The sequence below is a fragment of the Arvicanthis niloticus genome, chromosome 4 (genome assembly GCF_011762505.2).
Source record: "Arvicanthis niloticus isolate mArvNil1 chromosome 4, mArvNil1.pat.X, whole genome shotgun sequence".
Taxonomy (NCBI): Eukaryota; Metazoa; Chordata; class Mammalia; order Rodentia; family Muridae; genus Arvicanthis; species Arvicanthis niloticus.
In genome coordinates this window covers 94,290,048-94,312,609 of record NC_047661.1, presented here as the reverse complement: position 1 = coordinate 94,312,609, position 22,562 = coordinate 94,290,048, and the positions used below count along the sequence as shown (strand labels likewise).

The 22,562-nt window shown below is 41.5% G+C and overlaps 1 protein-coding gene across 3 annotated transcripts in view; it reads left to right on the top strand.

Annotated features, from left to right (window-relative positions):
• The window catches only part of Cdc14a (cell division cycle 14A), a 149,193-nt gene extending 127,093 nt beyond the window's left edge, over positions 1–22,100 (top strand). Inside the window, exons 14-16 of one of the 3 annotated variants that reach the window (XM_034501115.2) lie at positions 75–197; positions 808–1,171; positions 19,907–22,100. In XM_034501115.2, coding sequence (XP_034357006.1) covers positions 75–197; positions 808–1,171; positions 19,907–19,936 — 517 coding nt within the window. In that variant the 3' untranslated portion in view covers positions 19,937–22,100. Of the gene's footprint in view, positions 1–74; positions 198–807; positions 1,356–19,906 lie in introns of those variants that run through there. The other 2 variants (XM_034501114.2, XM_076933164.1) reach the window with 2 other exon arrangements.
• The last annotated feature ends 462 nt before the right edge of the window (positions 22,101–22,562 follow it).

The window sequence follows — 22,562 nt, the reverse complement described above, 5'->3', positions numbered from 1 at the left end:
TCATCCTTCATTGCTGAATATTTTAGGTAGCTCAACTTTAGTGCGACACTCTGTCCCTTTTTCTCCCCACAAAGATTAAGTTCTTCACCGCAACCAACCATGTCGACTGTGAAGACCCCCAAAGTGTGTTTGTCCCCTTCAGTGACAGCTAAAAGGATAAGCAGAGGCTCTTTGTCTTCAGGAGCAAATATAAGAAGGTAATTCTTCTACCTCTTCCGGGGCGCTAGCCTGAGGTAAGAAAGGGCTACTGTGGGCCAGGAATCTGGCTGCAGATCCATGAGAGGAGGATCCGAGACTTCTTGTCCTACCTCCCTGGCAGGCTGTAGAAGGGTTGGTGAGATGTTAACAGTCATCATCTCCTAGTGACTTTCCATTTTGCTTTGTGATGCAGATGCACTCAGGCATACTAACAGTCCCGTTCCTCACCCAAAGTGCACAGTGGGAACCAACTCAGCTGGTAGACACGCTTGATGTCAGCAAATGCTGGAATATGTCTGGGGCTGAATCTTGGACTTAAGTCAGCTTGTAGTCTCTCTGCTTCTGGCAGAGACAGTTCTCAAATGTTCTATTTAAGACCAGTCAGTGGTGAAGCCAGTCTCTTGGGTCTTCGTTAACTGCTTTTGACCAAGGAGCTTGACGTGTATAAATAAGGCCATGAATGTTAATGTCACCAAGAGTGATGACGCCATTTAGTCATCCGTGTGGATCAGAACCATCTCCCTTGCGGTTGCTGTGATTTGGTATTTACATATAGGAGTATACAGTGTTGCCTCTTTTCCCCCTTCCTACCTGTGCTTTATCCCCCAGCTTCTCCATAAATTCCCGGCTAGCCAGTTCTCTAGGGAACTTGAACGCTGGGGCAGAAGAGCCTGAGAACAAAAAGGCCACATCACCCACCAAGGCCGCCTTCATAGCCAGCCCATTCACCACCAGCTTCTTGAATGGCAGCACTCAGACGCCTGGCAGAAACTACCCTGAGCTCAACAACAACCAGTACACCAGAAGCACCAACAGCAGCAGCAGCAGCAACAGCAGCGGTCTTGGGGGCAATCTGAACAGCTCTCCAGTCCCCCTGAGCGCCAAGCCCGAGGAGCATACCACCGTCCTTAGACCATCCTTCCCGGGGACCCTCTCTTCCTCCTCAGTGAGATTCCTGAGCCGTTCGATACCTGTAAGTTCACAGACACCACCTCTCGGTCCTCAGAACCCTGAATGCAACTTCTGTACCTTGCCTTCCCAGCCGAGGCTGCCACCAAAGAAATTTAATAGTGCCAAGGAAACCTTTTGATCGACACCTTCCCTCTGTGTTGTGCAACTGTCCATATGCTATCTTCTGCTGGCTCCTCTTCAAGTAAATGCCGAGTTTCAACTGGGTTTTCTTCCTTCCGTTTTTCCTCTCCCCCTCCCTTCTGCTGAAGTGCCAGGGTGGGCAGGTTCCTCAAAAGGAAGACGGTTTTCATTCAATCGATCACGGATACTGTAGGCTTTGGTTACTTTTCAGTTAAGTTCTCAAAGAATTCTTAATACATGGTACCAGGCAAGGCACGATCACTGGCATTTGCTTCGCTTAGGATGCTGTTGAGAATGATGGCTTCCCTACTCCTCAAATCACCATCAGGATTGGGGTAAACAAATGTGGGAAGCCCTCCAAGAGTCTTTCCACAGCTGAGCATCCGGCTTTCTGCAGGGGGCTGACGTGGCAAATGAAGGTGTTAGTAAGAGAAGGTCAGAAAGATGTGGGAAGCCCCCTAGACTTCCAGGGTCTGAGCGGTTAGAGTCTCTAGGAAGACATTTAAAATTAGCCACCTCTCTTCTAGAGACAAGTGAGAACTACAAACAATTTTTTTTTGTCAAAGAGATCCGTATCTAGTCACCAGGCTCCCTTTTTACTAGCTCTGTTGGAGTAAACATCTATTGGTCAAGTTTAATATTTTGACTGTGTCAAGAGGCACTGAAATCGGTTTCATTGGAGAGGGAAAAGCCCAAATAGGAGAACTGTATCCAATAGGTCAAGAAGGTGTGAGGTGGGCAGGTTGGTTGCTCTCTTGCAGGAGCAAGCCTGGCTCTCTTGGAGGGCTTTGTCTACATTAGCCCACACTGCTCTTTAGCTGTTTGCTCAGCCAATCATCAGGACAAGACAGCCTTTTCCAGGGGCAGTGAGGCGAGGAAGAGAAGTGCAGGGTTTGTGCTTGTGGCCCACTTAGCAAAACACAGCCCCATGATTAGAGCATGTTGAGACCCAGTTTCCTTAGCCCGTATGAGTATGTTCCCTAAAATAAGAATGCAGCATGTGTGTTTTCTTGTGTGTATGTATGTATGTGTGTGTGTACATGTGTATATGGTTGTGTATGTATATGTGTTTGTGTGTGCATGTGTGTGTTTGTGTATATGTATGTGTGTGCTTGTGTGTGTTTGTGCCTTTGTGTATGTATGTGTGTACTGTGTTTGTATCTATGTGTGTTTGTGTGTGTATATGTGTTTGTGTGTATGTGTATGTATGTGTGTGTGTATATGTGTGAGCAAGTATTTGTGTTTTCATGTGTAGGCTCTCTGGACTAATTTGTATTACAATATTCTTTTCAAAACTGCCTTTTCTATAATCCATATGCAATCCTCTCCCTACGAGAACCTCTAGCATATATAATTATGTATGGTTTTATTTTTATGAAAAATTTCACGATTATTTATAATTTTAACCTTTATGTTTATTTCATATGGACAGGTGTTTTGCCTATATGTATGTATCTGTGTGCCATATGCATGTATGTAGTGCCTACAGAGGCCAGAAGAGGACATCTCTAGATTCTGATATAGGCCAGGGTTCCAATTAGCCATCTGCCCGTTCTTTGACCTGGCTCTTATCAGATTCTAATCCCTTTATACACACTGAGGAGATTTGTATCATGAGTGTGGAAATCCATGGGACTGGTGGGATGGAGCAGAGGTAGGGGTTCCTGGGTGGGCGCTAGGGGAGTGTATTAAGCTTTCTCAACTGTGCTCCTGCAGCTGGCTCGTTACAGAGTGAATTGAGTTCATCCAGTATTTTCATAAACTGTTTTTTTTTTTTTTTTAAGAACTGACTATGGATCTTTTTATTTCCAGGAAAAGTGTTATATAAATAATGATACCAACAGCTCATGAATTACACTGCCAAAGGCTCATGCCATCCTCAGCCATCCTCATTGAACGTATGATGCTAGGTGCATCAGGAAATTGTCAAGAAGGTCCTACCTTCCTTCCAGGATCCCTGTTTAGGAGGGATAAGTGGAATCCCCATTTTCCTCTGCTAATTCGAGCTCCCCCTGCGGGGGAGGGGATTCTTTGCACAGTAGAAATCCCTCCTGCACCCCACGATGTTTACACAGTGAATTCTGGCCTCATTCCACTCTCTGTTGCTTCTTTTCAGTCTTCCTCTTTCCTCCTCCTCCATGTCCCTCTTTTCGGCCAGCGTAGGGTAATTTTCCAGCGATTAATTATAAAATGTGGGAGTTGAGTTGCCAACTCCCCTAACGTCTTCTTTTGTTGCTGTACTGCAGAGAACTGCATTTATGGCTAGAATTGGCAGTATGGCTACCCTTTCTTCCCTTGCACCCGGAGAGGAAAGCCAATCTCCTGTGTAGACCTCCTGTTCTTTATCTTTGTCTCTGGAGCCTTTTGTGACCTCCTGTGATGATGTGGAGACTTAAGTTCTCCCCCTGCTGACCGGCTGGTAGAAAGTTTAAATGAACATGAAGGTTCTCACTTCCCGTGGAAATTAGTAGGGGTTTGGGAACAATCCTCCTTCACAGTCCGTGAAGCGGCTCTGTGAGACTGACCTTTTGTTGCTGAAGATAAGGCAGTGCAGGACCCCAGAACAAGCAGTACAGAAGCTCAACAGAAGCATTTATTATTTTTAAATTTTTATTTATTTATTTACACTACAGATTTTATCCCCTCTCCACTCTCCGACTGTTCCATATTCCATACCTCCTCCCCATCCCCCTGTCTCCATGAGGTGGTCCCCACTCCCCACCCCCCAACTACCACCACCCCCCACCCAAACAGGTCTCTAAACTCCCTGGGGCCTCCACTCTCTTTAGGGTTAGCTGCATCTTCTCTGATTGAACCAAGACCTGGCAGTCATATGTGTTGGGGGGGCCTCATATCAGCTGGTGTGTGCTGCCTTTTTGGTGGTGCCAGAGATGTTGAGGTTCCAGATTAATTGAGACTGCTGGTCAATAGAAGCGTTTTTAAGGGAAGGAAAACATTTGCCCACGTAAACACAGGACCTTGGGACCATTGTAAAAGCTGACTGCCTGCACACATCTTTAATCTCCTGGGGTGAGATGGGAGGCAGAGAGAGAATTTCCAAAAGCTAGCAGGCCTACACATCCCAGTGACATGTGGCAAAAAGACCACAACCCAAAACACAATGGAAGATGAGAACAGCACACAAGGTTGTCCTCTGACTACATTCACACACACACACACACACACACACACACACACACACACACACCATGACAGGGACATCCTCTCCCATCACACACATAACCTACTCTGAACTTCCTAGGTAAGAAAAATGCAGTCTGTGCGCTAATATCCTCCTTGTACCTTTAAGAAAGACCCAGAAACTCTTGGAGGATTGGGCGGGGGGGTGGGGAAAGATAGGTGTTTAGAGGGAGTCTAATATTTTAAAAGCTACAATTAGCATCTCTTTTGAAAGCTGCAATTGCTCGATCACTTTTTGCTGCAGCTCAGCCCCCAGAAAAATGTAAAAATGATTTCCTTGTTCTGTCATTAACTGCTTTAACACGGAAAACAGGAATAAATGTTAAGGAATCCTTGCAGCTGTGACAGAGCGTTAAGCGATAGTCAGATTTTATTTTCATTATCTTGGCCTGTTGGGTTAACCTTGTCTCCACTGTCCAGAGCAAAAGCACAGGGTTGCACTTTGGGTGACTCCCACCTCCCCACCCCTTACTGGAGAAAGCGATTTGCTTCCTGACAGAGTTCTCAAGTGCTTAAGGAACGGGGGACATGTGATGAGGACGTGGGTGGGGTGGAAGTGTTTTATTAAGTTGAAATTGCTTGTGGTAACTGTCTTGAATATTTGCTATGTTATATTTTTAATGACATTTTCACTGAACTGCTAGTCATCTCCCTGTCCTTACCTGACCCCCAAGTCTTTGTTGGGGCCCGATGTTTCCCCCTGTAAGCTGTTCTGTATCCCACTTTGGTCTTTGTTGTAGCACCTCTCAGTACCATGGATTTCATTGTCCAGTAGGCTCTAAGAACCGTGGGAACAGAGATGCTACCTTTATCGCCATGGTTACACGTCTGGATCCTGTTAGAGAGTAGGCACTCCACAGGTATATGTTGGCTGGATAAAAACATGGGTGGATGTTTAAATGGATGGGTACGGTAAGAATGATTACCTCTCTTTTGTATATAAAAGTCTCTAGGGGCAGAGATTTAATGTTTTTGCCCAAGATTATCCTACAAACAGATAACAGAATCATAGTTGGAACCTAGGGCAGTGTGAATTCAAAAGACATAGTATTTTGATGGCTTTATGTTGTGTATGTACTGTTACAGCAGTTACAAAAATAGAGATATAAATGATAGATATTTAAACAATCTCTTTCTTTCTAATGAGGCAAGGAAGCTGTGAGGAAAGGTCTTAGTCATTTGGGTTTTGTGGGATAAATAAGAGTCTGCAGTCAATCCTCGTGAAGGTCGGAGGTTGGAGAATGGTTGTTTTATACAGTGGGAAAAGTCAGAACAGAGATGCTTTAGTGCCATGGTTGAGTTCTCAGGTTCTGAAAGCAAGTTGACCTGACTTCAGATTCTGTTTCTGACACTTCCTTTTATGGAGGTATTTGGAAACTTATGTAAGTTCTTTGAGCCTCAGGGAAATAATGTAATTATAACGGTCAGGAGCAAATCAAATTTTCTTGTTTGTGCGAAGCTTACTCAATATTACAGGAATATTTGAGATACAGAAATAGGACTGTGGCTTTGAAAACGACTGGTGATTTACCGAGTGTTGAAGTTGATGTCATGATGTCCATTGTAATAGAACGGTTATGGTGTTTGGTTGAGAAAAGTCACATGAAGTATTGTGCAAGTGCTTACCAACAGTGCTTGGTAGCTGTCAGCTATTATGGCTATTATTAGCTATGAGTACTCCCAGGACAGCGAAGGCCTGCATGACCAAAGAGCAGATGGGAGGTTATACTGAAGCCAAACTAGGAACGAGGAGTAGAGAAGGAGCTGGGGGACTTTAAAGCAAGAGAGACCAGCAGCGATGATGATTTGGTTGGAAAATTAAAATTTTATATTATAATAATTCTTCTATTCTTTTTTATTATTAATTATTTTATTTGTTTACATTTTAAATGTTGTCCCCCTTTTAAGAATAAAATATTTACTTTTCTTTTGTGAAATAATCCTACCTATGTATCCCTGGCTGGCCTGGAACTCTTTATGTAGACGAGGCTAGCCTGGAACTCATTGTCTCTGTCTCTGAGTGCTTGGACTAATGGCATGTGCCACCATGTCCAGATAAATAATTAACCTTTTAGTGTACAAAATAATGGGTTTTGTTTTGAAATTTTGAATATCTGTTGTTGTGCTTTGCCCATATTCATACGCTGAACATCCTCCTTTGTACCCCCTCCTCTCTCCTCCCTCGTCTTCCCTTCTCCCTCATCCCTTCCACAACTCTTCTTCCTTTCAAAGTAGTCCTTCTGCTTTCATGGTGTGTGTCTGTTGTGTGTGTGGTATGTGTTGTGTGTATATATGTTGTGTGTGTGTGTGTGTTGTATGTGTGTGAGTAGAGAACATGATGTGTCCTTTCCGTGCTTTACCTTCTCCCATCCCTTCCTCCTCCTTCCCAGCAATTCTCTCCCTCATTCTAAATAGTTTCCTTTTCTATATCCGTGTCACATCTGTACATATTAAAATCTGGATTCTGCATATGAGGCAAAAGGTGACCTTCGTCTTCATGAATCTAACTTAATTTGCTTAACATACTCTCCAGTTCCATCCATTTTCCCGAAAATGGCATGTTCTCACTCTTTGTCTAAATAAAACTATGCTGTGTATATATACTACGTTTCTTTATCTACTCACTGGTTGGTGGGCGCCATGCCTGGTTCTGTATCTTTACTTCTGTGAGTGATGTTGCAGTAAGCATGAGTGTGCAAGCATCTCTGTGTGGCAGCGACATTGGGCTCCTAAGTGGGTTTGGTCAGCTTTCCTGTAATAGGTGCTTCTGGAAGGGGCTTTGGGTGTCACCTAGTGAAATGTTTTTGGTGATTTTTCTGAAGTTGTAACCCCACTCTTCACACCTCTCAGGGGCACCGTTCTGCAGGCCGTAAGGCCCACCCGTGATGGCACTCAGTGTTTCTAGAATGTTCCCAGTATTCTTGGTTCTGCGCTTTCCCCCTTCCCTTTGTTGTGTTGATGTCTTTTATGATCTCAGCTCAGTCTCTTTTACTTTTAATTCCTATTTTAGAATTGGCCGATGTTTCCCATAAAGAGTCAGTTAGTCCCTGTTGAATTTATGTATCGTCACTTACCCTGCGCTGTCTGTCCCTAAACACTGTGGTTTTTTTCCCCTTGCTTCTGCGTCTGTTCTCACACACTCCTGGCTTCAGGGTGATATTTCTCAAATCAAAGCCCTTTGCTCTCTTCACCAATCTCTCCTCTTTAAAGATGTCTGTTATCCTTTGGCTCTTCTCGATAGACTGACTTCAGAGCTTCCCCTTTTTGGCTTGTGCACCTATCCAAGGTGAGTATTTAGTTCTTATTGACATAGGTTTTGCCAGTCTATGCATGAACATCAATATTTATGTATTGGATATATATATATATATATATCCTAATTTTAAACTTCCATAAATGGACATCTCATGAGCTTCTTGAATTTCAGGGTTTTTAACATGTTGCTCAGGCAGATACAATAATGAATAGTTGAAAAACCTGTTTGGTTTAAAGTCAGAAGTCGAATTGAAAGGAGTTTTCCTAGCCACCACTACTGCTGCCCCTCCTCCTCGTCCTCTCACTCCTCCTTCTCCTTCTCCTCTTCCCTCTCCTCCCTCCTCCTCTTCCCTTCTCCTTTTCTTCTGTCCCCACCCCTCCCCCCACCAACACAGGGTCTTACTTATGCAGCCCAGCCTAACCTCAAACTGTGGATTTTCTGTTTTAGCCTCCCAAGTAGGATGGCCCGCACATGCCATCATGCCTGGCTGGTCTTGACATTCTTACGCCATGTTGAGTTTAACTAGAACGCAGCTCTCTGCTCCCATGGCCATTGCCTATTCTTCCACTGAGCTGAGTTGCACTGCCCTTTGTTTTGAAGTCTCTGGATGAACAACCAGAGAAGCCTGTGTATCATTAGGTTCTTCTGTGTTCTACCATTAGGCAGAATATTGGTATCCTCTAGAAGTAACTGGGGCTTAAAGTAGGGCTTGGAATGATATAAAATGATTGATTCTATCCTTGTACAAAGCTAGTTTGGTGAGAGCTCCTGAGTAATTGGTAAATATGATAAAGCGCATTTCATTGTTAATTTGGAACATGGTTAGTGGTGATTATTGGTTGATTCGGTGGCGGTCTGCTCCCAGTAAACTACTCCTACCTTTCAGTAGTGTGTAATGGATTGTCCTGATTTCAGCTAGATGCCCACACTCTGTTTTGCAAACAGTGACCCCCTCCTCACTTTAAATATGATGATTAGTCATTGACTCATTGTGAACAGTTTACTAACATAATAAATGACAAACTAAACGTGAACTGTATTAAATATTTTGAATTCATGGTTGCTTAATTGAATGTTAGTGCATGTAATAGTGAAGATGATGCTACATCTCTAAACTTTTGGTGTTTCTGAATTGCTGTGATTATTTTTTTTTCCACCCTTCCTCTTTGTTCTGACCTTGCTTTGGATTTGATGGTGATTCTCTCAAGCTGAGAGATACCAAGACACTAGTAACAGCAAGGACAGTAACTCAGTCAGAGCATTAAACCGTCTTCAGCATTCCACCCTGAAACCCTGCTGCTCTTGTGTTCCCACCCCAGGGATCTGGGGAAGTGTCCCATTGTTTCAAGGTCAGCAAGATGCAGATGATGCTTTTACATTTGCATGCAGCTACTTGTGCAGTGTTTGCAGAGGTACCTAGCTGTAATTTAAGTCTCCAATGTTAAACAGTGGTTTACATTAACTTTCTGTATAAAGCCTGACAGCTATTTTTATCTCTCCACTTGAAAGCACCTTTCAAATACAAAATTTGCAGCAAGTGGCAAATTTGCTACAAAAAAAAAAAAAAAATAGTATGACATTGAGGTGGTTTATAGTCTGTTAATTGCCTTATTATTAAACTTAAATTTCCTTACTCATTTCTTCATCTTCTTTCTTTTTTCCCCCTTCTGGTATAGAGGAATGTTCTAGAACCTGACTGGTGCTAGACAAGTGCTCTGTCACTGAGTTAGTTATATCTTCAGCCTCTTTCCCTTTATATCTTTGAGAGCAAGTCTCACTAAGTCTCCCAGGCTGGTCTGAGCCTGCTCTGTAGCCCAGTCAGCCCTTCCTTGAACTTGGGACCCTCTATAGTAGCAGGGCTTACAGGTTTGAGCCACCAGATCTGGGTGTACCCCTTTTCTTACATAATAATAACAATACTGTTAGGTCAATTGAAAGGAGTATGACTTTAATGCTGCATCTATTTTTATTTTATTCATATTTTAGGAGCAAGGAATAAAAGAAAGTTAGTATCTTCTATATGTATATAAAGCTCAACAATTTAAAAATGTTGTATCTAATGTATAAATCCTTACTACAGGGCTCAGTGTTGTTCCTTTGAAGCAAAGCCAGACAGGGATACACATAGTTTCTACAAGACCGATAGTTCCATACAGGAACTAATACAGGAACTAAACTAATACAGGAACTCAGCTAATCTTCGGCCTTCATTCCTGGTCTTTCTTTCATTATGTTCCCACCGCCATCTTCCACTTAAAATACCCACTTTCCAATTGAAGACTGTTTCAAAGGCTTGTACTGTGAGATGATTTTTCTTTTACTTTAAAATTCATTGGCTCCTGTAACACATCTAGGCTTAGACTCCTGGCTGTCATTGCTGTTTGGTCTCCTGGTGTTCCGATGGCTTTTGCGGTTATGGAGAATTCTCGGCTATTAATTTTTTAGGTACTTCTTTCCTTCCTTCCTCTTACTTTCCCCCTAAAGTCTGGAGAGAAACAGGTAAAACCCCCGATCCACTGTGAAGGTACCTGCTAAAAGTCCCTAGCACAAAAGGGAAGAGAACTCATCGTATTTATGCTGATGCCTGTAGATGTATCTTCAGTATTTCTGACCTTCTGTTTTATATTTTAGTCCTGAGCTCTAATTAATGAGGCGATTGAGTTCCTTCTGTGTTTTCTAGGTATTAATTGTCTTTATAGTATGTGTTGTCTAGGGTGTCCCTATTTATGGTGTCTGGTGCAATAATTTCAATGCCTTCATCTTTCCTGTATAGTATCTCTGATCTCGTTGTTGTTACAGCCATCTGTTTGAATCTGGGCCTGCCGGTTTGGGTGATATGGTTTCTCGTTTTCTCTATGACTTGTTCCTTGAGGCTCTCAGATGCTCAGACTCTCTCAGGCTTTGCATTTCCTCTTAGGAGACTTTGCCTTAGATGAGATGAGGCCTTGTCTGCTCTCTCTGCCACTTTCCTTGTAAACTCTAGCATTCTAGTTGGCAGGTTCACTCTGGACGTGAGGCTGTGTGTGTGTGTGTGTGTGTGTGTGTGTGTGTGTGTGTGTGTGTGTGTGCGTGCGCGCGCGCGTGAATCTGTGTGTAGACCAGAGGCTGCTGTTTGGTGTCTTCCTCATCCTCCACCTTCTCTTTTGAGGCAGAGCCTCTTACTGAGACCCTCTCTGATTTGTCAAGACTGACTGGTCTGTAAGCTCCAGAGATCTTCCTATGTCTGCCTCCCCAGTGCTCAGGTTGCACTGTACCCAGGTTAAGTGTGGGTGCTGGGGATCTGTGTTCAGATCCTGATGTTTGACAGACACGTTGCTCATCGCGCCATCGTCCCAGTCCCAGATGGAAGGTTTTTATTTGTTTGCCTGCTTTGCTTCTCCTTCATGATTCTTTTCTTTTCTGAAGTTTCGTTTTATTTAATTTATATAAGGATTATGCCTATTTATGGTGTCCAGTTTGATGTTTTGATATGCAGTAGTGAAATCAGGGGTGACTAACATATCCGTCGCCCTGACTGATCTATCCTTTCTGTGGGATCTGCCAATTCTTAGGGTCTTTCAGTTTAGAAACAGGTCTGAATGACTCCAGGCTCCTGTCTTGGTGAGCTGGGCCCAGGCTTGCTTCTCAGGCATGGATGTGCCTATAAATGAGCCCTGCTCTGAGTGGCTATGGCTTCTGCAGCCCCCTTTCACAGCTGGGAGAGCCTGAGCCAGTCTTGGCATTAAGCCTAGAGTCCTTGTGTGTCCTTTTGGCCTGTATGTCCTTGAGAACAGAACAGCTGGCTACCTCCTCTTGTCTCCAACTCTGTAGTCAGTGGTCTACCACTGAGGCTTGGTTTGTTTCCAGGTCACAAGGATGTTGATCTTGCTTTGAGTCCTGCCATGGTTTTGCTTTCTTCCTTAAATTTTACAAATATTTGATATTTGTCCACAAAGGAGGTCATTTGGAGCATAGCTTGCTAGTGCATCTTGATGTTAGGCCTGCGGCTCCCCATTTTAGCAGCCTTTTGGAATTTATCCAATCAAGCCCTCTACTTGTGAGCATCAATCTTCCGATCCTGTCAGGCAGTTCCTTCTGTCCTTGAACTCCTCCTGCTCCACCCATCTGCCATCCCTTGGTGCTATATTCCCAGCCTACTCAGCCCTCCTCCTTTGCTCTACCTCTCAAACCCTCCTGAGCAGCTTCTCATGGCCACACTCGACTATAGCAATCACGACCCTTTCAGAACCCTGCTTCTCTTGTTTGGTCTACATCACTCCTCTACTGCATAGTCTCCTATCTCGTGGATGTCGGCCCCCGGGATCCCTACAGAATTGCTTGATAAACCTGAGGTGAGGCAGACATATCAGGCAGAAAACATGACATCTAACTTTTGGATATCTCATACTATCTAGCTTTTGGATAGGTTTACCCCTACTTATTGTAGGTTTATTTATTATATATTTTTATAGTTTTAAATACTGATAAGGGCATTTCTTTCTTTCGTAATTTTGAAATTCTCTCTTACTCCCCATTCTTTGGAATCTCTATGTATAAGACTTATTTCTTTTTTTGATTATTTTTTATTGGATATTTTATTTAAATTTCAGATGTTATTCCCTTACCCCATCTACCCCCCCAGGAGCCCCCTATCCCATCCCCCCTCCTTCTGCTTCTATGAGGATGTGCCCCCCACTCCCACCTCTCCACCCTTGAATTTCCCCACACTCAGCATCCAGCCTTCATGGGACCAAGGACTTCCTCTCCCACCTATGCCCAACAAGGCCATCCTCCCCTACATATACATCTGGAGCTATGGGTCCCTCCCTAGTGCTCTCAGCCTGGTGGTTTAGACCCTAGAAGCTCTGGTTGGTTGGTATTGTTGCTCTCCTCATGGGGCCACAAACCCTTTCTGCTCCTTCAGTCTTCTCTCTAACTCCTCCATTGGGAACACCTTGATTAGTTCAATGGTTAGCTGTGAGCATCCACCTCTGAATATGTCAGACTCTGGCAGACCTCTAAGGAGACAGCTATATCAGGCTCCTGTCAGCATGCACTTCCTGACATCCACATCAGCATCTACCTTTGGTGACTGTACATGGTATGGATACCCAGGTGGAATGGTCTCCAGATGGCCCCTCCTTCAGTTTCTGTCTCACATTATGTTTCCATATTTGCTCCCTTGAGTATTACTGCTTCTTGGGTTTTTTTTGTTTGTTTTGTTTTTGTTTTTCGAGACGGGGTTTCTCTGTGTAGCTCTGGCTGTCCTGGAACTCACTCTGTAGACCAGGCTGGCCTCGAACTCAGGAATCCGCCTGCCTCTGCCTCCCAAGTCCTGGGATTAAAGGCGTGCGCCACTGCCTGGCTTTATTACTCCTTCTAAGAAGGACCGAAGCATCCACACTTGGTCTTCCTTCTTCACGAGCTTCATGTAGTCTGTGAGTTGAATCTTGGGTATTTCAAGCTTCTGGGCTAATATCTAATTATCAGTGAGTGAATACCATGTGTGTTGTTTTGTGATTGGGTTAACTCACTAAGGATGATATTTTCTAGTTCTATTCATTTACCTAAGAATTTTTGAATTCATTGTTTTTAATAGCTGAGTAATACTCCATTGTGTAAATGTACCACATTTTTTGTATCCATTTGTATCCATTTTATATCCACGAAGGACATCTGTGTTCGTTCCAGCTTCTGGCTATTATAAATAAGGCTGCTATGAACATAGTGGAGCATATGTCTTTGCTATATGTTGGAGCATCTTCTGGGTATATGCCCAGGAGTGGTATAGCTGGGTCCTCAGGTAATTCCATGTCCAATTTTCTGAGGAACCGCTGGACTGATTTCCAGAGTGGTTGTGCAATCCCACCAACAACGGAGGAGTGTTCCTTTTTCTTCACATCCTTGCCAGCATCTACCATCACCTGAAGTTTTGATCTTAGCCATTCTGACTGATGTGAGGTGGAATCTCAGTGTTGTTTTGATTTGCATTTCCCTGATGACTATAAGGATGCTGAACATTTCTTTAGGTGCTTCTTGGCCATTCGAGTTTCCTCAGTTGAGAATTCTTTGTTTAGCTCTGTAACCCTTTTTTTAATAGGGCCATTTGGTTGTCTGGAGTCTAATTTTTTTTTGAGTTCTTTGTATATATTGGATATTAGCCCTTTATCAGATGTAGGATTGGTAAAGATCTTTTCCAAATCTGTTGGTTGCCATTTTGTCCTATTGACAGTGTCCTTTGCCTTATGGAAGCTTTGCAATTTTATGAGGTCCCATTTGTCAATTCTTGATCTTAGAGCATAAGCCATTGGTGTTCTGTTCAGGAACTACAAGACTTTTTTCTATTGCAGTCCCTCTCATATACAGAAGGCATCCCTGTGGTATGTGCATGTTTGCACAGATAACATATTACTTAGGAAGTTTTGGGTTTGCCACAGCTGCCTCCAGATCCCATTGTGGTCTTTGTGACCCTCTGTACTTCCTCCCCATCACTGGCATCTCTTGCCTTTAATTTCTTGTATACCATTTTCCGTATTTCTTTCTGGGACAGAGTTGATGGAGTCCTATCCATTTGCCATTGTTTAGGGGTTCTGCTCTGTCTACAGGGCCAACTCCTGATCTCTCGGCTTGCCATTCAACGCCGTTTTCCATCATCCCTGTGCCCTGTTGTTTGCCTTCCATTCAGCAGCTGCACTTGGTATCTTGACATTCGGTACCCATGCCCTGCTTGAGCCTGAAGCTGAGCACATGATATTTTCTCTGTGGTTTCTCTTTTCTCTGCTTGGTTTTATATTTCCGGGTTTGCCGAAACAGGTTCTTTGGATGACACATCTGTGACTGATCCAGGTGGAAAGCCTTTTGCTCCTTGAATCACACAACAGTTCACACACCTATCACTCATGCAATCAGGTATCCAAGATTTTTCTTTCTTCTGTGGGCTTTTAAGCTTCTCAGAGCATCTTTGTTTCCCAAAGCTCCACAGAATAAGAAGCACCTAATGAGTAGTGTTGAACTAGAAGTTGGATACTATATCTGTGCTCATGTTAAGCAAATGATCCCATGAGCCCATACACCCCTGTTAGCCTTGCTGGTGTGTGAAGAATCAGAAGAAAACCAACTTTTCAGTTTTAACATTAGTATACAGTAATCTGGAAGTTGTCTATGTTTTTTTTTTTTTTTTTAAAGGATTATGGCTTTAACTATAATAGAAAATAAATTTAAAACAAGCTGGCACCAATATAATTTTGGTGTTCGGATGAACTGAAAACACTCAAGTGATGGTTGACTGAGTCAAGGAGGGTGTCAACAATCTGTCATCTAACAATTGAACTCTTTGTGATTGCTGAAAAGCCTATATTAAATTCCCCCAGGGGGAAAAAAGAGTCTATTAAAAGCCATGTAGGAAGGTAAAAGAATATTTTACATCATGTTTTAATTAACCAGAATTGTCTTGTTCCATCTTGGGGCACTTGGAATACATAGAGGGCACAAGGAGACTGTACATACCCTTTTCAAAGCCAATTTTATCACAGCAGTATAGGCTTTTTGTGTTGACCATAAAGCTGTCTCCAGTGGATGTTCATCTACTGCCCTTGACAAGTTTGCATTCTGTCAAAGGAGTGAATTCTTTAAAGTGTTGAGAAGCCTCATTTGTGGGAATATGTATCAGTGTGCACATTTTGTGTGTTAATTTTTAGGCAGTGCAGAAAGCCTCAAGCTATTATAGAGACATGAAAGGGATATAAGGGGGGACACAAAGAGAGTTGTAGATTAAAATTCTCCCAGTGTTCACTTGTTCTTCAGTACTTTGGATGCAAGGGTATAAATAAAAAACCCTACATTATCAAATACATAGTTTTCTTAATTACCTAAAACGTTAAACTGTTTTTTCTTTGGTGCATTTTGCCTCTATAGTTAGAATTCATACTGGGTATAACAAGCAGGCCATGTGTTTCTTTCTTAAGAGACTTGAGGAAATAAAGAAATATAATAGGAATACAGTGTAGCAAAAGACCGAGTAGTTGCAGAAAGGGCTCTGGCTTCCCAGTGTGCTACCCCCCCCCCCCGAAAGCTTTTATACAAATTAATTGAACAGAAGATACCTCTTTACTATTCTGCTGTCAGGATGTTAATCTGTCATCCTCTCTTATTTGTTGTATTTGAGAAGCAGCTTATGGTTGTATTTACTAAACATCTGTGCTGTATGTATATCTGTAATTATGAGACACTTTCCTGCCGCGATTAAGTAGCTGGGCTGTTTAAGAAAGAAACACCTCCAGAAGAGCTGAAGTTTTAAAGTTACAATGTACATCTGCCAGAACAGATTAGCAGCGAGTTTCTGGAACAGAACAATAGTCTTGACCTTCTTACCTGACAGTTTGTTTTATGTCAAACCATCCTGCTTTCAGGGAATGCGGCTTCACAATGGAAGTTTGTTTTTTGACATAAAACATTTGTGTCAGGCAATTAATTTCATCCTTGCTTCCCTGGTCAAGTATTTCTGCTTTCTTTTATGGTATTCATGCTATGGTAGTGCCATATACTCCTAAGAGACTTGATCTAGCCTGAGAGCTCTGTGGAACTTACTGGTCAAGCGAGTTTGAGACTAACTACCTTGGTTATGTGACCACTTGTGAATATAAAGTAACTTCTACATCTCAGGTCTCATGACAACTCCATTATCTCCGCCATTATCGTTATTTATTTATCTTAGAGACATTGGCATTAACACATGGGGACATTAAAAAAAAAAAACCCACACTGTCCAAGCAGAATTTAAACTTCGAGTGTAGACTTTGTTGTCGTTGTTTTTGAGACTGGGTCTCTGTGTACAGTCCTGGCTGGCCAGGAACTCATTGTGTAGACCAGGGTGATATCTAATTCATAGAGATTCTCCTGCCTCTGCCTCCCCAGTGCTTGAGGTTAAAGGTATGAGATACTATGTCCGGCCATGTAGATGTTCTTATAATAAACCTTTTATTTCTAAATTGATTCTGATGAAAAATGATTTAAAATGCACTATCTCCTTTAATGTAATACATAGAATGTTTTGTAAGTTATGTATTTTTGTTCTCATCAGTGTGAAAGAACCTGTTAAATGGAAATTCACGTGGTGATTCCAGGACAAATGCTTGAGGAACTAGGCAGAACAGCCCATGTTTGTGCCTTAGAGCTAGGCTCCCACGCTTCAGACTTCTTCATTTCCTAGTTGAGTAATCTGGGCCAGATAACTGCTATGTGCCACACTCTCCTCATCCATGAAATGGTGGCGTGAAGGATTTAATGAATAAATACATTAAAGGTGTCTAAACTGTGCCTGACATATAGAAAGTACCCAGTAAATATATCAGAACCGATGAACTCCAAGTATTTTATCTAATTTATTAAGAACCCCAAATAGTTTTATTTTCATCTGATAAAGTAAATAGTAATAATAATACTGTTTTTCAAGTTCAAAGTATATTATTGTAAAAAACAAAAATTTAGTAACTGGTTACTCTCTTAGCTACAACATTAGCACAGGGTGAGTACCCCTCATCTGAAGCGAATTTGAATTTTATTTACAAATATACGACGAAGTCTATTGGGAATGAGCTCTGTATATAATAACATTATTCACTTTTGTTGTCATTTGTATGTTTTTGTGCCTGTATGTTGATTGTCCCTATCATCTAAAGTCGCTGTGGGACTTCTGGCTTATGAATGGTCAGTTGTAGATTGTGAAGCCTTCTGGAATTCGTACTGTACTTCTGTGATATATACAGTTGGAAAACATTCTGTACAGTTGGTAGTCCTGCTGGTGTCTGTGCAAGGAGCCCGAAGCCATGCTTTGTTTTGGTGTGCATTTGGTTGAACAAGCAGCTAAGGAGGCTTAGGCCTCCATCATTTGAGCTGAGAATCCACATGCAGTGTACTGATGCTTTTCTTTAAGGTCTTCCTGGCTGAGCCCTGGTGGCCCAGAGTGCCCCTAGACCTAGCCTCATGATGCAGGCGCACAATACTTTGGAATCTATTGTTTCTGTCATCATGCACTGTTCCGAGTTGTGATGTCTCGAAGTCAGCAGATATCATAGATGCTCTGGTGTTTCTCTTTCCCTTTGGTCTTTTTCATTATAAGTTTTTATTTTTAGATTGAGAATAAAAAGGAAGTTAATATTTTACAAAATACTAAAGTATTTTACAAAATACTAAAGTCAGGGTTTGCAGACTTTGCTATGCAAAAGCAAAAGTTTTGGTGGGGAGACCATTGAGTACATGTTCATGTGAGTAACAGAAGCTGAAGACATTCTAAACCTTTTCTGCTTTCCAGCTCAGGGACTGCAAGGAGTTAGGAAATGAGAAGGTTAAGCACAGGCATAGATTTACAGAATATAAGGATGTCTGCGTAAGAATCCTTTAAGAGAGTTTCAGTCAACTGGCTGCTGTTTGCCACATCCTGCACTGCCTGGGAACTGACGAAGCCCTTAGGCTCTAAAGGGCTGCTTGCAAACACAACTTTGTTGTTGTAAATTTACAAGCTGTTTAAGGAACTTCTGATTTCCGTTACAGCATGTGCATACTTTTCTAATCAGAATGAAAACACAAGTTGAACATTCTGGAATGCACAGCATCTGTAACGCACAGGTGTGATGATAGTCTTTGCTGACAGTGAGACACTTCACTGGCTGTGCCTGTGACTCGTTTCCAGACTTCAGAAGAAACTGGGGGAAAGCAGCTAGGGCAATAATCACTGATATAGCAACTGCTGTCCTATGAGCTGAGGGTTTGATAGCATTAACCCACTCCACAGGGCATCCCCTTTGTGAAATCACTATTTATATTATATTATATTATATTATATTATAATAAATTCTTATCATCTTCCTCCTCTTTTAAAGCTTTCCTATAAACCACATTCCCAAACAAGAAAGTTAACTTGTGAAAACCCTTCTCCCTTTTCAAATGTTCTTGACATCCAACCTCATTTAGCCCAGAGACCCACCTGTCTTTCTCCAGTCCTTTGCTAATGATACACAATGTCAATTTTACACTGTAAACATCACTATGTAAATAAACTGCTAAGTTGTGTTAAAATACTTAGTAAATTGATAGAGCATACAGTTTCCTGGGACTTTGATGCTGAACAGATAGTTATATGTTTTCAAAAGTTCTTTGGAAAGCGCGTTTGTGTGTGTGTGTGTGTGTGTGTGTGTGTGTGTGTGACTAATAGCTATATAACCACCAAAATGGACCAGTTTGGAAATTAGTAAGATCTATAAATAAAGTAGTCCTGTTAGCAAAATACTGTGGATTGGTTTGGAAAGTATTGAGAAAAGAAAATAGTTCCTTTGTTGCTGCTCTAGGAACCCTGCAAAGGATTGCAAATGCTTAGAACTCATCTGTATCCTTCTGTGCAACTGTTACATGCTACTCAGAAATAACTTTGGTGAACTTTCCGCTGCTCTTACTCTTTCCCTGGTTTGGGTCTGCTGTCCCAGCATTCTGCTGCATGCCTTTCTTGCTCCTCTTCTGTCACAGTGTCTAGCTCAGTGTGAAAGGAAGGTTCTCTGTTGTTCTTTCATGCCTACAATACTCTTACGCTGTTGTAAGACTCTTGCGCTCTGCATACCGTTGGGTCCTCAGATCAGATTCCAAAGCTAGTTAGTTGTACTCTGTGTTCCCTTAGAGGGAAGGATTTATAAGATATTTACTAAACTCAAGCATCCTTAAGGACTGCATTTAAGTGGCTCCTAACTCTGTGAGAAGCATTAGCATGCTCCTTATGTGTATTAATTAGGTAAAAAAAAAAATCAGAAGTTTGTTCTAACAGCTCTCAATTAGTTAGAACTGTCATGTAATGTTTTTGTGTTAATAGTATTAGTACACTAAGGCTCAAGAATCAAACTGATGCTACGCCTTTGTCTTTACTTTCAGTTTAGTACTCAATTGGAATCACGCTTAAACATTATTAAATCTTTTGAAATATAAATTTTTCTAACAATCACTTTATCACCTAACCAGATGTCTCGCTTTCTTAGTAACAGCTTTCTTTCCACCGTCGTTTGCTTGCTTCGCTCGTTACGTGCGTCTTTTATATAACACACCTGAACTGCCTTGTGTTGAAGGAGGAGGCTGCACTGATGGAATAGCAGCTTTACATGTGATGGAATTTAACCTCGGTTTATGTCTCTCCCTACACAGTCCCTTCAGTCTGATTATGTTCATTACTAAGGCCTTGCCACTCCAGTGAAGACAGTTCCGTTCTTAGACATCTGGATGTGCAATGTGGAAGAAGACAGCTGCTTGCCCGGAGGATGTCTCTGCCTTCTTACCTTAAATTAGAGAGAGTGTTAACACAGTACTGTGGAGAGACTTGAGACCAGAGCACTGACTACTGACTACTATACGCGTACTGGGATGATCTTTATGGAGCTGTCCGTACTTGTAAAAACAGTTTTAATGTTAAATTTGGTATTTTAAGAGGTTATTTTTAATGTATTTCAGTAATGTATTTGTTACTGCATTTACATGTACAGTGTTACATTATATATGTATCATGAACTTTATAAAAGACTATTTTGATAATTTTATAAATATACAAAATTATGTAAAAGCTACACTATATTTTGATTTAGATTTTCCTGCTGTTTGCTACCAAAAAACTTGTATTTTAAATTTGTTTAGCTTTAGTATGGTTTTGTCTACAGTGAGTATGTAATTCTTCCTTATTAAATGGAAATGAGGGAGTGAATTTTTAGGTGTGATTTTAATGCGCCCCTATGAATTCAGTATATCAGGCCATTCTCTGCTGAAGCCTGTCCGAACTAGAGTGCACGTGCTCTAACGGAAATCAGAAGTTCCTTATCGCTACCAAGAGTGGGGTTATTTGATAGGTTCATTTAGGAAAACAATTTGCCCTTTTGTTTTTGTTCTTGAGCCTTTTAAGTAGGAGGCTTCTAAAAAAAAAAATCTTGAGCATTTTTTAAGATCAGAAATAACGGGCGTTTCTCCTGAAAGCATTGATTTTCTCCCTCTGTTAAATGACAGAACACTCCAATGCTTTTCTTTCTTTCCTTCTCTCACGTGTGCTTTAAAAAAAGAAAATGCCTTAAATCATTTAGTTTGCTTATACCTTCTTGTAAATATGCAAAGGAAGGATACAAATTTTAAGACCCACGCCTACGGTTCGAAAGAACACACTCAGTAAATGTACAATAACTTTGTTAAAGACCAAAAAACACTTCAAGGGGGTTGATAGCTCAGAACGCTCTGTTCTTGGTACGAGGTGGTCATTGCCCTGTGAGCATGCACGGTCTGATGTCCATTTTAAAGCAATGAAGGAATAAGCCGAAGAAATCGCTGCTAAGTAGATCTGTGCACTAAAGGGGACATTTGAATGGAAGCACCCTCCCGATCCCCGTACAGACCGGATTTACAAGCGGGTCTGTCTGAAACCGGATGTGAAACTGAAAGGACCCCGCCCTCCTCCCAGGGTACTGCCCAGCCCTTTCAAGTGTGATTCTGTATTTAAGTTTCCAGAAGCCTCTTGGCTTCTTGTCTATTTGAGATAGAGATTCTTAGATACTGATTCTCTTCCAGGCTGCTTGAGAATGGGCACGGGCTAGTTAAATGGATTCATACAAAGTGCATTATTCCAACTGTTGAGTTATTTATACTGTATTTATCAGGAGTGGTTATCTTCGGATTATTGTATATGCTTCAAGAAGGCACCTTGCTTTTGTTTCTACCCTTCTCGGATGGCATTGGAATGGAGTTTGACTCAGGTTTGTTAACATAAGTTTCCAGAGCTGCAGTACCAAATAATTGCACTCACCTGGTGGAAAGTTGAATTATATGTCTTAAGAATCAAAAACATAAAGAGGAATTAAATTGTTTATCTTTTCCAAAGTTGAAAAAGTAAAATATTTTATTATGAGTCATTATTTTTAAAAGTTGGTTCATTGTATAGAAAGAGAATACTATTTCTTTCAGATTATCATTGTAAAGTAATTGGGGTGACATTTGAGATGTGGGGGAAGAGAACCATATTATCGTTCTTAGTTGTTCTATGAACACTAATGAGTGCAGCTACTAAAATGATTGTAAAGTTGACTACTGTAAAATTTCCATAATTATGTGTATATATATATATATATGTCATATGTATCTACATGTGTATGTCTTAAGCTTGTTTATACACATGTGCATACATAAGGCACATCAAGAAGGGGGTGTATATATTATAGAGACTATATAGCACAGAGATTCTCCACTTATAATAAAAATGGTTTGCCATGTATTTTGTTATGAATAGTTTATCTTCCAGAAGATATTTTGTTCTATTTTGAAGTGTAGAAGAATACACTGCTAATAAATAAAAGTTTTATGCAATTTACTCCTGGGCATTCATGATTTGTTTTGAGTTGTTAGTGTACTAAAGTCTCTTTGCAATTTTATTTTTCACTCCACTTGGTTGGCTTCCTTTGGCTTCCTCCGGCTCAGAATTCTCCATATTCAGTTCATCTTGTGTTGATCTCCCCATTATTCACAAGGCCACACACTCAGAGCGACTTTGTGCTTAGAATTTTTCGAACATCGGAGAACAGTAGGTTCCTCTTCTCTCTTTTTATAGCTCTGATTTTCCTTTCTGTTAATAAAATACTGTTACAGACCCAAAGCGTGGATCCTGCTAAGCCGTTTGCAACTACGGATGATGCTGGATATCAGTCAGTTCCTTCTGAAGAAGAATGATTGTTTTTCCTAAAGGAAAAAAATTACAAAACTAAATCAGACAAGCTGTTGTGTTAACCCTGTCCTCCTCTTGTCCAGAAAGCACAGGGAAACCCTTTCCTGTGGA